The 14,702-nt window shown below is 44.6% G+C and overlaps 1 protein-coding gene and 1 pseudogene across 1 annotated transcript in view; one reads left to right on the forward strand and one right to left on the reverse strand.

Moving 5' to 3' along the window:
* NAV1 (neuron navigator 1) overlaps positions 1 to 14,702 on the forward strand; it is a 179,536-nt gene that overhangs the window by 128,745 nt on the left and 36,089 nt on the right. The window contains exons 6-10 of the mRNA XM_029935451.1: positions 9,995 to 10,133; positions 10,561 to 10,858; positions 11,995 to 12,688; positions 13,064 to 13,507; positions 14,103 to 14,144. Coding sequence (XP_029791311.1) covers positions 9,995 to 10,133; positions 10,561 to 10,858; positions 11,995 to 12,688; positions 13,064 to 13,507; positions 14,103 to 14,144 — 1,617 coding nt within the window. The remainder of the gene's footprint in view (positions 1 to 9,994; positions 10,134 to 10,560; positions 10,859 to 11,994; positions 12,689 to 13,063; positions 13,508 to 14,102; positions 14,145 to 14,702) is intronic.
* LOC115288677 lies at positions 4,708 to 9,916 on the reverse strand (annotated as a pseudogene).

Raw genomic sequence — 14,702 nt, forward strand, 5'->3', positions numbered from 1 at the left:
TGGTGAGCAGTTTGGGGATTTAGCTCCCAGAAACTGGGTACCCTGTGGGGTCAAACAGCTTCCTGTTGTCTTGGAGCCTGTTTCCAGTTTAGATGATAAGCATACTCTTCTTTTCCTAAATGGGAAAGCAGAAAGCCCTAGGTATCTCCTTGGGATATAATATTGGCTTCCAATTCCATAAACTCTGCTTGGGAGTAAAGATAATCACCCCTAAGTCCATTTCTTATAACCAGCCTATTTCTCTTTCAGAGGAGAAAGTTAAATTCTGTGTACAGGGTTCTTATCCATTAAGTGGTAAATAATCAGAGAAATTTGGTTACTGGCTCACCAGGCATGTATATTCCAGATAAATGGAGGAACGATTCAGTATTCAAGTCTGACTTTTAAGAACTAGAAAAGCTGTGCTAGAGAAGCAATAAGGATTTTTTCCTACATAGTCACAAGCTAGTCCACCCTTCCCACTAGCTAGCCCACACCCTTGGCCCTCCGGCTGCCTGCAGGCTCCCTTGGTTATTCAAGTTCTATGGAATGGCTGGACCTGAAATACGGGGAGCAGACTGTGTGAGAAAAGTCTGGGAGGGGTGGCCAGTCCTAGCCAAGACCTACGTTAGTGTTGGTGCTTTTCCCAGAGGGAAGGAGTGTTCCCTGCCCCGTGCATTGCCACGTGTCTGCACAGACACAAACAGAGCAGTGTTCACTTGAACTGGCCTCCTCACAGTCCTTCTTTTCATCCTACGGAGGAGATGGGGTGCCCCAGAGTGTCCCTGGGACTGTGGTATCAGTGCTAGGAAGTGGGCAAGGGAACAAAAAGAGGAATCTGTTGCCATTCCTGCAGCTCTAGGTGGAGGGTTTAATGCACTAGCACTCAAGAGGCTGATTTATCGAAAGGCATGGTATAGTCTCACAGTGCATCAGTCCCACCCAAACCACAAGAGTAAGCCGGATAAACAACAAATATAACTTAGCAAACAAAAGTTGTAATATCTAAGAATAAAAAGTATTCTAATTACACTAAATTCCAGGAAGGAATGAGCCCTTCCTAGGAGAGAAAAAAATGCATAGCTGCTTTCATTCTAGAGGCACAACAGCAAGAGGAGTAAACCTAGTATAGGTGAAGATAAGGACAAAGTAGCTCAACCTCAGACAAAACTTTTGAAGGCTACATGCTGGCTGGCTATAAGGAAACTTAAATCACAGAGCAAATATGTACCCACCCACCCCTAGTTCTTTCCCACACAGTGGCAGCAAGTTGACAACTGAGGGCAGGGCAGAAAGATGAGAAAGACACCCGGTCCCTACCCAGTTACAGAGCGCATCCATGGAGTACCTAGCAGTAACACGCTACAGAGAAAACTGAGAGCAGGGCAGGAGGATAGAAAAAGGCCCATTTAAAGGAAAATGGCCTTTTACCAAATGCATCGAAGCGGCCCATCAAGAGTAAAGAGAACTCTGCAGCAGCTCAAAAAGCTGGTGGCGGGGCTGTACAGCACAGAGAGAGGTATCTGGAAACTCACTATGGTCAGATCCTAAGTCCTACTGAGATGGTTTTGATCCTATCCTCAGAACATTTGAAACCAGTGGGGCACTGACTTGAACCAAAGAGACAACAGAGCCCAGCCCTAGTTCTGCTTCAGATTAAATGGACTCAGCTCTCAATCCCAGCAGCTTGACAGAAGAAGGGGCGTGTCCTTTTCTAGGCATATGTAGTACCATTCTTTGTTCACATACAACATCTGGCACATAATAAAAAAGTTACAAGATTCATAAAGAAGCAGAAAAATATAACTGAGAGAAAAAATAGTCAATAGAAGCAGACCTACAGATGGCCCAGATGTTGGAATTTATAATAGACAACATTGTAAAATGCTTTCTGTAAATATTTTTAAGGATCTAGCAGAAAAGGTTGGTTATATTCCTGAATAGATGGAGAATTTAAGCAGAGAACTGGAAGTTCTATGAAAAAGAATGTTTATAAATTCCCCCTGAAATAAGGATTACTTGGAAACAAGTACTAATCATTCTTGGAGACTATGAAAGAAACAGTTCCAAAATTATAACCCCTTCCCTGAGCTTATGCATTCCTACCTCCACAGAAGCCAGGAATTCAAGTCTGCAAGTGTACACAAGCCCACTATATGCAGGATATTGTATGAGGCAGACAAAGGTGAATGACACTCAATTCTACCTATCCCTAGGGGAAATACAATGTAGCGCATAAAAGAGAGTGAGATTTCTTCTGACAAGGAGGATCATAGAAAGCCTCATAGAAGACTTGGTGTTTGATCTGGGTGTTGAAGAAAGGCAAGATTTCAAAATGCAGAGCTGGAGAGAAACCCATGGGAAGTAGGTAGGGTTTATATACATTGTTGTCAAGTCCCTATAATGTCAGGACTCCAGAATCTTCAGCAGCATTGCACAATGATGGTTAAGACTGGCTATCCATGCAGGCCTGTACTTCCAAAAAGAAATTAGGTGACACAACTGGTCACCTGGTAGGAATTCTAGAAGACATAGGAAGCAGGATGAGACTAGGGAAAAGGGGGTAGCATTATGTTTATCTGTATCCTAACATGACAAAATCCATATTTCTGAATTTTGTTGGAAAATTAAATCACTCCTTTCTCTGAATTCTCTTATGTTTGTTTGTCTACACTTCAGGTATGGTATTCATTTCATGTATACATCTTCCTCCACCCTTAGGTTGTGAGCTCATTCTGATAGTCACTCATTTTTTTTTAATGTCTTTTTAATTTATTTTTGAGAGACAGAGAGAGACAGCATGAGCTGGGGAGGGTCAGAGAGGGAGGCAGACACAGAATCTGAAACAGGCTCTAGGCTCTGAGCTAGCCACCAGTGCAGAGCCCGACATGGGGCCTGAACCCACGAACTGTGAGATCATGACCTGAGCTGAAGCTGGACGCTTAAGCAACTGAGACACCCAGGCGCCCCTAGTCACTCATTTTACATGCCCATGCAACTCAAGTTATCTTATAAATAGCAGGAGGTCAATGAATGTTTGCCAAGTTGAAATTTCATTTAACCTTAGGCAGAGTTTATAGGAACTGAATTCAGATAGCCTGGCTACAACATCAGTGTTCTTAAACACTATACTATGTTAATGATGTGTCATGGATAATCTTGAAGAGTGGATCATAGAATTTTGATTTTATCAAATCAGCAACAAGGAGCTAATGAAAGTTTGGTAAGTGCTATGCTTTGGGGTGATTAGGCTTCTGATTATATTCAGTGTGTCTGGAAGGAGAGAGAATTTAGAGACAATGGGGTCAATAAGAAGGCTTTCACGGTGGTTCAGGGTTCGAGCAAGAGGACTTTAGCTCTAAACCATAGCAAAAGTAGGAGAATGTAATGGAGAAAAAAAGATTTTCACATGGTCAGTGGGACTTCTTGAGGAGGGAAGTGAAGAAAAAGGAGTTGTAGATATATTGAAGTTTTTGATAAAGGTGACCAAAAAAAACATACTTTTCAGGGAAACTGGAACGAGAAATTTGAGATTTGGAGGGAGGGGAAGATTAAAGGATATGGGATGATGAGTAAATGAGAAAATGAATATCCTGCTGAGAAAAATCTTTAATTTACTGCTATAACCTGTTCCAGTGCTTTCCCTTGACAGGAGTCATTTTCATCATCTTGTTTATATTTGACTTAATCTCTCATATGTTTATTTTGACTTATTTCCTTTTCTGTTCCGAGGGTAGATGAAAATGGTAAATAAGGTGTTATTATTCCTTTAATAACCTTCCCAGCTTGAAAACATGTGTACCGTGTGAAGTAAATGGTGTAGATGTAGAAGACAACATTTCTCTTTTATATCAGTTGCCGGTTGGTGATGGTTGTTTGGATTTATAAGTAGATTGGATCATAAACAAATATTATCTTCTCTGCATTCCTGTGTTTCTAGTAAAGTTAGACCTAGCTTGTTGCTACCCAACCCTCTTTCCCCACCTGAGATCTATGTGAGGATCAATTTTAAAGAGAAATAGAAAGGAGATAGTGAAACCCAGCCTAGAGAGAGCAAAGAGAGATGATTTGTGCCAAACAACAGATGCAATAGCCCTGCCCTCCTCTTTGTTTATTGTTTTGGTGCCATATTTGAGCTGCTTATCTCTCTCCATGTTATCTCGAGTGACCAGGCAGTTACTCTGTTACTCTGTAGTATGTCTGGCTTATTAGCTGATAGAGTCTGTAAACTCTTCAAAAGACTTTCTGTTCTTAAACCTAAGGCAGTCACGTTTCAGGAGAGACAGTGTCCTTCCAGCCTCTTTTCTCCCAGGGTCTTGAATCTTCCAAAAAATCATCTGAATTTTCCTGATTTGGTGATGGAACTCTGAAGTTAATGTCTCCTCTCCTCACTCTACCTAAAGTCTACCCATCAGAACCTGTAATTCAAAAGAGCAAGGTCTGTTAGGTGTTCTTTAGGGTGTTTGGCTGGTAGCGTATTTTACAACTACCACAAGAGTAAAATGATAATAAAGGGTTTGGGGTTTCTTTATTATTATTATTATTATTATTATTATTATCATCATCATCATCATTATTATGTTCCTTTTCTTATTAATACATGATTTATTTGTTTTCCTTCTGTGAAACCTTGAGCCAACCTCAGGTTGCCTGGGGAGGTATTGGAAAAGGAATATAGGGGGAGGATATGATATGGGAGAAAACCTATGGGAGGTGGAAACGGCTCCTTCACATGGCTAAGAGGATGAGAAAGGCCACCATTAGGCAAAAGAGCCCCTTGGCCTCCAAGAGGGCAAAGCTAAGAATGGCTTAAGAAAAGAGCTTCGGTTTCAGAGAGGGGTTCAATGATGAGGCTCCCAAACACAGTCCCAATTCCAGCCCCAGAGGCAGCCACCCCTACCATGGCAGCCCCAACCCCTGTGAACTTGGCGGTTGGTGTTGATGTCCCTTGAAGTGGCGCTGGTCCGGAAGCTGTGGCTGGGATTAAGTGAGGTCAGGGGACGTGGGGCTGCCAAACTACTGACACTCTCCTCTGTCAGTGTCTCCGATGCTTTTACCACCGCTACAGACAGTGATCAACTTCACCAGAACTGGAGATGTGCCCCGGCCCGTGAAGGGGGCGGAGACAAACTTGGCACACAAGCGCAGGCGCAGGCATACATTTTCAGGGGAGGAGGGGCTGTGGAAGGGGAGCTGCTCCCAGTTCAGAGAAGACAGAAAAGGGCAGCAAGGCGAGTTCTTTTTTCCTTAAGTCTTAACACCAAATGCACCAAAAAAAAAAAAAAGAAAAGAAAAAAAAAGGAAAAGGAAGAGATAATAGCCACAAAATTTGGGGAAGTTGGACATGAGAAAGGCAAGCGTGAATGGATTTATCCAACTTAAAGCTGAGTCCTAAGCCAGTAGTGGGAAAAGTTGCACAGCAACTGTGTTTGCACCCCAGAACGCTCACAAAGCTTGGTCATTAGTAAACATCAAGTACCTTTAGTGGGGGAAGAGATGACACTAAAAACAGGAGGGTTGGTTTAAGTTTTATATAAGAAACACTTAGACTCTGAGATCCTCTCTAGGCAATTGCCCTTCCCCTCCAGGCAGGGGTTTGGAAGATTCATCTCTAGGAAATCTGACCAGCCCGAGAGAAAAAATTTACCTGAATAAGTCCAATCACATCTCCCTTTATAAAAACCATAACTGACAAGTCCTATCTATGTACACAAAGCTTCCAAATAACTTTTAATTTAAAAAAAAATTTAAAGTTTATTTGTTTATTTGGAGAGAGAGCACAAGCAGGGAGGGGCAGAGAGAAAGAGAGAATCCCAAGCAGGCTCCACGCCATCAGCAAAGAACCTGATACGGGGCTCAAACTCCGGAACTGTGAAATCATGACCTGAACAGAGATCAAGAGTGGGAGCTTAACCGACTGTACCACCCAGGCCCTCAATTTTTTTAATTAAAAAAAAAAAACATTTATTTATTCTGAGAGAGAGGCCATGTGTGTGCTCGTGAGCGAGGGAGGAGTGGAGAGAGAGAATCCCAAGCAGGCTCCTGTGCTGTCAGTGTGGAAGTGGATGGGGGTTCAATCCTACAAACCCTAAGATCATGACCCTAGCTGAAATCAAGTCAGACACTTAACTGACTGAGCCACCCAGGTGCCCCTCCCCCAAATTATTAATAATGCATGTTCCATTCTTACCTGTGAGCAAACAGCTAAGGATCATCTGACAACTAAGAAAGGTCTGTAACCTGAAAGTCTCATCAATACAAATAGAAAGAAGCTACTTGGAACCAGAAACTATACAGAGATTATAAACCTGCCCCTCCAATTAAATGCATGAATAAATATCTTTGAGAATTAAGACAAGAGATTGCATCCTTGAAAGAAAGAACGATATACGATTTTTAAAGTACTCTTAAGATTTTAAATATGATAGCAGAAATGAACATTTTAATGGAGGAAACTGAAGATAAAAATTGAGGCCGCTGCCCAAAAAGTAGAGTGTGTATATATATAGGTGGAAAATAAGAAAGAAAAAACCAGAGTTATCAGCCTCAAAACATATCATCTGAATAATAGACATCTAGAAGAGAGAACTAAAAATGGAGAGGAGAAAGTCACCAAAGAAATAACTCATGAAAATTTCAGGATTATAAGGGCCCTGTAAAGTGTCTAACTCAATGGATAAAAATCAACCCACACCAAGGCATGTCATTAATGATATTTTTAGAACACCAGCGAAGATGCTAAAACTTTCCAGAAAGAGATAGGTCACATATTAAGGTCAAGGAATCAGAATGATAACAATAGTGGCCAGACAATGGAGCAGTGCCTTTAAATCCTGAGAGGGGATTACTTTCAGTTTAGAATTCTATGGCTAGCCCAAATTTCACATGTCAAAATAGAATAAAGATATTTAAACTGTATCAGATCTTACCAAGTTTGCTTCCCAAGCATCTACTGAAACCTACCAGAAGAGGTATTTTGCTAAAACAAGAAAGTAAACCAACTAGAGAAAGACTGAGGTTCTAGCCTAAGAGCCTGGTAAAGCGGGAGCCTCAGTGGCTTAGTCAGCTGAGCCACCGACTTTTGCTCAGGTCATGATCTTGAGGTTCTTGAGTTCGAGCCCCATGGCCAAGTCTGTGCTGATAGCTCAGACTTTGGAGCTTACTTCAGATTTTGTGTCTCCTTTTCTCTCTCTCTCTCTCTCCGCTCTTCCCCTGCTCATGCTAGGTCTCTCTCTCTCAAAGATAAACATTTTAAAAAATTAATTAAAAAACAATTTTTTAATGAGCCTGGTAAAGAGAACCAGGAAGTGTGGTCCCATGATGTCAGCTATTCAGCAGATCCAGAGAGCAAGCAGCTAGAAGACAGAAGCATAGGGAAGTCTTTTTTTTTTTTATGTTTATTTATTTTGAGAAAGAGAGAGAGAGAGACCATGAGCAGGGGAGAGGCAGAGAAAGAGAATCTCAAGCAGGCTCCACACTGCTTGTATAGAGCCCAACATGGAGCTCAGTTCCATGAATTCGGAGATCATGCCCTGAGCTGAAGTCAGATGCTTAACCCACTGAGCCACCCAGGTGCCCGGCATAGGGATAGTCTTGAAAGAAGCCAAGAGACTGTTAACAGTGTTTACTTTAAAACTGAGGGGTGCCTGGATGGCTCAGTCTGTTAAGCATCCAGCTCCTGATTTCAGCTCATGTCATGATCTCACAGTTCATGAGTTCAAGCCCTGTGTCCAACTTCGTGCTGACATGGAGCTTGCTTGAGATTCTCCCTCTCTCCTGCCTCTCCCCAACTCGCACTGTCTCTCACTCGAAATAAATAAATAAGCTTTAAAAAAAAAAAAAGGAAAGGAATGTGAGTTGGGAGGAATGTCATCAGGCAAGGAGGACTTGACTCCTGAGAAGATACACTCCCCGTCTTTATTTTTAGTATTAGCTTTCCATAAATGTAGGGCAGAGGAAAGGTTTCTTTTAGACTAGTGGACTGCAGCAGCCCTACTCTTTTTGCAAAAGCCCTTCCATAAGAATTTTCTCCACTCCAAGCCCTTCCTTACCAATAATTAATTTCAGATGGAAGGTTCAGTACTACAGGCTTCCTCTGTCTTTGACCCAGGAGAACATGCAGCGAATAGTTTGTTTGTTTGCTTGCCAGAGATCTTATCTTGACTCAGAAGAGCTGATAGGATCAGAAAGCCAGAATTGATCTTCCCTCCTCAGTATTCTTTCTCTACAAAATGGGGGCTGTGATAGCTTAGCCCAAGACAAACGTGGGAATAATATATGTCATGAGTGGAGAAAAAAAGAGATTGCTTGTTTTAATAATGGCTACATTTCATAGTAATAAAATTGAAATGGCTCTGTAGTGTGTTCTAATCCCCATCCTTTCTTTGCTCTTTCTCAGTGTATTTGGATTAATCACTACAGAGCAACCAAGCCAAATGTCTAAACCACCCACTTTCCTATTCCCAGCAAATAAATTAGAGGGAGGCCAGCTGAAATCTGGGCCAAGAACTTAGATGACTTGTATGTCTGATTTTTGTTCCATGATCTGAAACTCAAACTAAAGCAAAAAGGAAAAAATTTCCAGATACCAGCTAATTCACAAAAAAACATCTTCAGCTTCTTAGTCCTTCACACACACAAAGCTGATAAACAAACCTGTGAACACAGATGCAAGGATTTAGAGAATGATCCCTACAGGCACAAACAGATGCTCTCCTATTGTGGTCTTCCTGAGTCCAAGTTCAGTTTTGGGCTCTAAAACTTGAGTGAAATCAGGACTTTTTAGGATCCCAAAGGAAGTGGTGAAAGGCTTAGAAAAAGGACCTTTGAAGAAAGGTTGTAGGAGACAGATTTTGAACTCAGAAAATAATGTGTGATCAAGAAGAAGCTTGGCAGGCGCTGGGGGTAAGTGCCTGGGTGGCTCATTCAGTCAAGCGCCCAGTTCTTGGTTTCAGCTCAGGTCATGATCTCAGTTTCATGAGTTCCAGCCTTGCATGGGGCTCTGTGCTGGCAGTGCAGAGCCTGCTTGGGATTCTCTCTCTCCTTATCGCTCTGCCCTTCCCCCACTCACGCTGTCTCACTGTCTGTCTCTCTCAAAATCAATAAATAAACTTAAAAAAAAAGCTTGGAAATAGCAAATAAGGAGACAACCAAAGGTAGTTGGTATCAATGGTAGAGGAGGCTATTTAGTTTACAGGGTAAGAATTATCTTTCTAACTGCAAAATGCTAACCAGAAAAATGAACAGCCTAAAGGGAGTTGTAGAACCCAAGCTCCAAAAAGATGAAGCCTGTATTAATTTCATTAGTATATGGACTAGGGTTCTTTAGAGAAAGACATGCAGATATACAGGGGTTCGGCAACAGTCTCTCCCAGCTGTCCCAAATCCAATATTCTGAGCAATTGGCAGAAAAATGAAACCATTCAGCATAAATTCAGTGCTTCTGCTTGGCCACAGCACCTTAAGTGCGGTTCATTTATCAGCAGACCGGTACAGGCTGTTTAGAAGCAAAACCTGATCCCACGATCGGGAAACTGTAAGCAGAAAAGCGATAAGAAAAAATAGGTCTAAGGGGTCCTCGAAAAGATAAATCTCTTTCTGGCCCGTGTTACCAGGTATAGGAACATTTAGAAAAGAGAGGGAAAATACTTGGAGAACGCTTCCAGCAATGAACAGAGTTATGGTCATTCTAAGAATGGAAGATGTTGGTAGGGAGAGGAGATTGGTTTGTATAATTCGATTGATCTAAGAACAACCTTGTCTTTATGAGTATACCTTTCTGTTATGGAGATATAACATCTTCCTTTGCCAGATAAAGACAGAGTGCCTTCCTTTTATAAAAGAACATCGCCAAAGTATTCTTCAAGTTCCTGGCGAACCCAGGACTAACCTTCAAGCTTTGTCTTCTTGGCCGGTCTCTATACTGGGACACAGCCATCTCTGCCATCAATATGTAAAGCTTATTTGTTGCCTTGGCTTCTGTTTGAACTGCTCACCTTTGCCTCCTCTCCTGCAGCTGGGATGAAAGCAGCTCCATCAGCAGTGGGCTCAGTGATGCCTCGGACAACCTCAGCTCAGAAGAGTTCAATGCCAGCTCCTCCCTCAACTCCCTCCCAACCACTCCCACTGCCTCTCGCAGGAACTCTACAATAGTGGTACGTGCGCTCACAGACACCTGGGCCACCATCTCGAGTGAACCGCAGGGCGGATGGCAATGCCTGGGTACACGTTTGCACATACACTCACCCACTCCATAGGACTGGGTCCAAGTCCTCTTAGAGCTGGCCAAGGGAACCCTGAGGCTACCAAGCAGTCACCCAAGATACGAGCTGTAGTCTCAGTAGCACCTGCGTTAGTGCCCACGCCTTCTTGGAGTGAACTCCGTAAGAGCTGTACCAACCAGAAAAGAAAAAGAAACCCCAAGACACACAGGATGTCTTTTCTCTGGCACAGTCAAAGCCCTGGGTTGACACTACTATGGAAAGATCAGGGCTACCCAATGACCAAAATAAATCCCCTCAGCCTCCATCTTTCCATCCCCAAGTGAGTGTCTCACTCTGCTCTCTCTGTTCTCTTCTTCAGCTTCGCACAGACTCAGAGAAGCGCTCACTGGCAGAAAGTGGGCTGAGCTGGTTTAGTGAATCAGAGGAGAAGGCCCCCAAAAAACTGGAGTACGACAGTGGGAGCCTAAAGATGGAACCTGGGACTTCTAAGTGGCGGAGAGAGCGGCCCGAAAGCTGTGATGATTCATCCAAGGTTGGGGAGCTGAAAAAGCCCGTCAGCCTGGGACACCCTGGTTCCCTGAAGAAAGGCAAGACCCCACCAGTGGCTGTCACTTCCCCCATCACTCACACAGCCCAGAGTGCCCTCAAAGTCGCAGGTGAGGCTGGAATAAAGGAAGGGACGAGGGAAAAGTCCTCTTTCTTTGGTTGCTCCTCCTCCTCTTATGGTCATTAACCCACAGGATGGTAGCAAACATTTACACAGTGCTTTGATGTATATAATCTGGTCTTCTCAACAGTCCTGTGAGTCAGGGAAGATGGGTATTACTATTTCCATTTTATGAATATAGAAATAAAAACAAAAAGAGATTAAGGGCAGAGCCAAAATTGTACAGCTAATAAGAGTGACAGGCAGGAGGATGTTATGTTCAGAGACTAGTTCAACCTGCCTTCAGATACTTTCCATTGGTTTTTTTCTTTCCTCTCCCAAGACATTTGGCTGGTACTTCTTCACAAGATACTTGCTTGGCATCCCAGTAAGGTCCCAAGGAAACAAGAAATCAGAATTGTATTGCTCCCAAAGTTGGCCCCTTGGATAACTTTTTTCCTTAATTGACATTTCCCTCCAGCCTCTACTTACCGGAAGTATGGCCACACTCTGGTCTGTTGGCAGCCCCTCCTTTTCCTCCTTCCTTGACCAAACGTTAGACGTGATCCTTTTTTAATCTTTATAGTGGCTTCTGCCATTTTAACCAAAATGGAATATCCTACTCTAATGGGAGTGGGTTTTATTTTTAAGTTTATTTATTTTGAGAGAGAGAGAGAGAGCACACACACTCATGTGAGCACGCTGAAGAGGGGTAGAGAAAAGGGGAGAGAGAGAATCCCGAACAGACTCTACACTGTCAGCACCGAGCCCAACGTGAGGCTTGATCCCATGAACCCATGAACCGTGAGATCATGATCTAAGCCAAAATCAAGAGTCAACTTAATTGACTGAGGCACCCAGGTGCCCCTGGCATGTCCTACCTTTGAAGCAGAAAATAACAAAAAGCAAAACAAACCATACCACAAAGAAACAAACAAACCCTGAGGGTGCTCCTAACAAGTCTCCTTCCTCTGGCAAGAAATTTCATCAGCAGTTCCTGCTTACCTGTGTTTAGGTCTCTAAAATTCTATAGTGCATTGACAATGTGTCCTTTTCCCATGGAGGCAAAGAAAAGGATTTGCCGGGATACTGCCAAACTATTGGTCAGTTACAGCCACTCTTAACTCATCTCCTGCCCTCTTACAGGCAAACCGGAAGGCAAAGCCACAGACAAGGGTAAACTTGCAGTGAAGAACACCGGGCTACAGCGCTCCTCTTCTGACGCCGGCCGGGATCGCCTGAGTGATGCTAAGAAGCCTCCCTCGGGCATTGCTCGCCCCTCCACTTCGGGATCTTTTGGCTACAAGAAGCCTCCTCCTGCCACGGGCACTGCCACTGTCATGCAGACTGGTAGTTCAGCCACTCTCAGTAAGATCCAGAAGTCCTCAGGCATCCCTGTCAAGCCCGTGAATGGACGCAAGACTAGCCTAGATGTGTCCAACAGTGCAGAGCCCGGATTCCTGGCTCCTGGTGCCCGTTCCAACATCCAGTACCGAAGCCTGCCCCGGCCAGCCAAGTCCAGTTCTATGAGCGTGACCGGTGGGCGGGGCGGACCTCGCCCTGTAAGCAGCAGCATTGACCCCAGCCTCCTTAGCACCAAGCAGGGGGGCCTTACACCCTCCAGACTGAAGGAGCCTTCCAAGGTGGCCAGTGGGCGGACCACTCCAGCCCCTGTCAATCAGACAGATCGGGAAAAGGAGAAAGCCAAAGCCAAGGCAGTGGCCTTGGACTCGGACAACATCTCCCTGAAGAGCATTGGCTCCCCAGAGAGTACTCCTAAGAACCAAGCCAGCCACCCCCCAGCCACCAAGTTGGCAGAGCTGCCACCAACCCCTCTCAGGTACCCGAATTGGGCAGCTTCTCTCTTGTCTCTCTGCTGGCTCTTTGATACATCCCTGTACTCCTTAGACTAAGTGAGGCATGGCCTACCCACTATTGCCCCTGGACCTTTGCATGGCTCCTTCCCCTCCCCTCCCCTGTGTACCAAGTTCCTTCTCTCCCATTCAAAACTTGCTGCGTTTATACTATTCCCTGATCAACGCTTAAACTATCTTCAGCACTTGTACAGGTGGTTTTTCTGTGTTTACTTACACATATCTTTGTATGTAAATCCATTTGTGTGTCTCTCATGTGCATGTGCTGTCCCCCTCACTCAGACTGCCTCCTGCTTCCGTAACTCTGTTATTCTAAATACTTTAATTTTCACTTCCCTCAGGGCCACAGCTAAGAGCTTTGTCAAGCCGCCCTCACTAGCCAACCTAGACAAGGTCAACTCCAACAGTCTGGACCTGCCGTCGTCAAGCGATGCACACGCTTCGAAGGTCCCAGATCTGCATCCTCCGAGCTCAGCAACCGGAAGCACTCTCCCTTCGTGCTTCACCCCTAGCCCGGCTCCCATTCTCAATATTAACTCAGCCAGCTTCTCCCAGGGCCTGGAGCTAATGAGTGGTTTCAGTGTCCCCAAAGAGACCCGCATGTACCCCAAACTCTCAGGCCTGCACAGGAGCATGGAGTCCCTCCAGATGCCAATGAGCCTGCCCAGTGCCTTCCCCAGCAGCACCCCTGTCCCCACCCCCCCAGCGCCCCCTGCCGCACCCCCAGAGGAAGAAACGGAAGAGCTGCCCTGGAGCGGCAGCCCCAGAACTGGGCAGTCGGACAGGTAAGTAGATGGAGAGAAACGAACCTGGGTCCGTCCCGACGGCTCTGGCTCATTTCACCATCAGTAACACTGTCCTGTATTTGATTGCCACTTTGTGACTTTGAAAATTTTTTTCACGTGCATTAAGTAATTTCATTTGCTTCACAACAACTCCAGGAAATAAGTAGGAGTTTTAAATTACTATGCTTACAAGTCATTATTACTATCACTGGGAGGATTGTGCACTGGGGACGTTAGTGCACAGACATTAAGTGACTTTCCCAAGCTTTCCAGAGTAGTTTAACCTGTCATCCAAAGCTTTTACGTTTTAGGCCAGACCAATTTCTATTATATCACACCTTAATCTGATCTTTTAGGGAGCTAACCACATCCTGATTCCTAAGCAGAAAATAACACTTAGTATTTCAAGTAACTTTCTCAAGTTGTAAGCCCAGAGGCAGACTGCAACTGTCTTCTTATTTTGTTTATAGAGATAAAGGGGTTTGCAGTTCCTTGTCCTGTGTCAGGTGTTGCATCCTGCAAATCTGTGGTCCCAAATTCTAGTTTCTGAGATGGACCCACATGCTTCTCTCTCTTTTTTTTTTTTCCTGCACAGTAATCAGCGGGATCGGAACACTCTTCCCAAGAAAGGGCTCAGGTAACCCTCGTGTGTTTTTCCTTTCCTGTATCTGCAGATCCTGGTCTTTACAAAAAACTGTAACTTGACCCATCCTAAGGCCCGGTCGTGAATTTAGTGTCCCTTTTAGCTGAGTTCTTTGTATGTGGTGCCTGTGTGTATGCCTCCTAGCACCCTACCCAAGCTGAGTATTACGTGTGAGTCAGCTTTATAGCCAGAGGTCTCTTTTGGGAAGCAGGTTGGCACATGGGAATCCTACATCTACCTGTCCCAGCCTGTGCCATCCCCGATCCTGACTAAACTTCCTCTCTGTAATTTTCCTCCCTCAAAGCCGATGGGAGGACAGGCCACCTTGGGGTCACTGGGATGGGGGAGAGCAAGACACCCTGGTCCTCCACCAATATTACAGCCCTGAGGTCTTCAGATAGGTGTCTCCCTAAGCTCTATCCTGAGCTCCAGGGAAAAGGCTCTCATGCCCCCTCCATCATGTCAGTCCTCACCTCAGGATGTCCCATAGAGCTATCCGCTGGTCCCTCAGGACTCTCTTGAGGGTGTGGGAGAAGAGGTTGAGTCAGCACA

The sequence above is a fragment of the Suricata suricatta genome, chromosome 3, assembly GCF_006229205.1.
Source record: "Suricata suricatta isolate VVHF042 chromosome 3, meerkat_22Aug2017_6uvM2_HiC, whole genome shotgun sequence".
Taxonomy (NCBI): Eukaryota; Metazoa; Chordata; class Mammalia; order Carnivora; family Herpestidae; genus Suricata; species Suricata suricatta.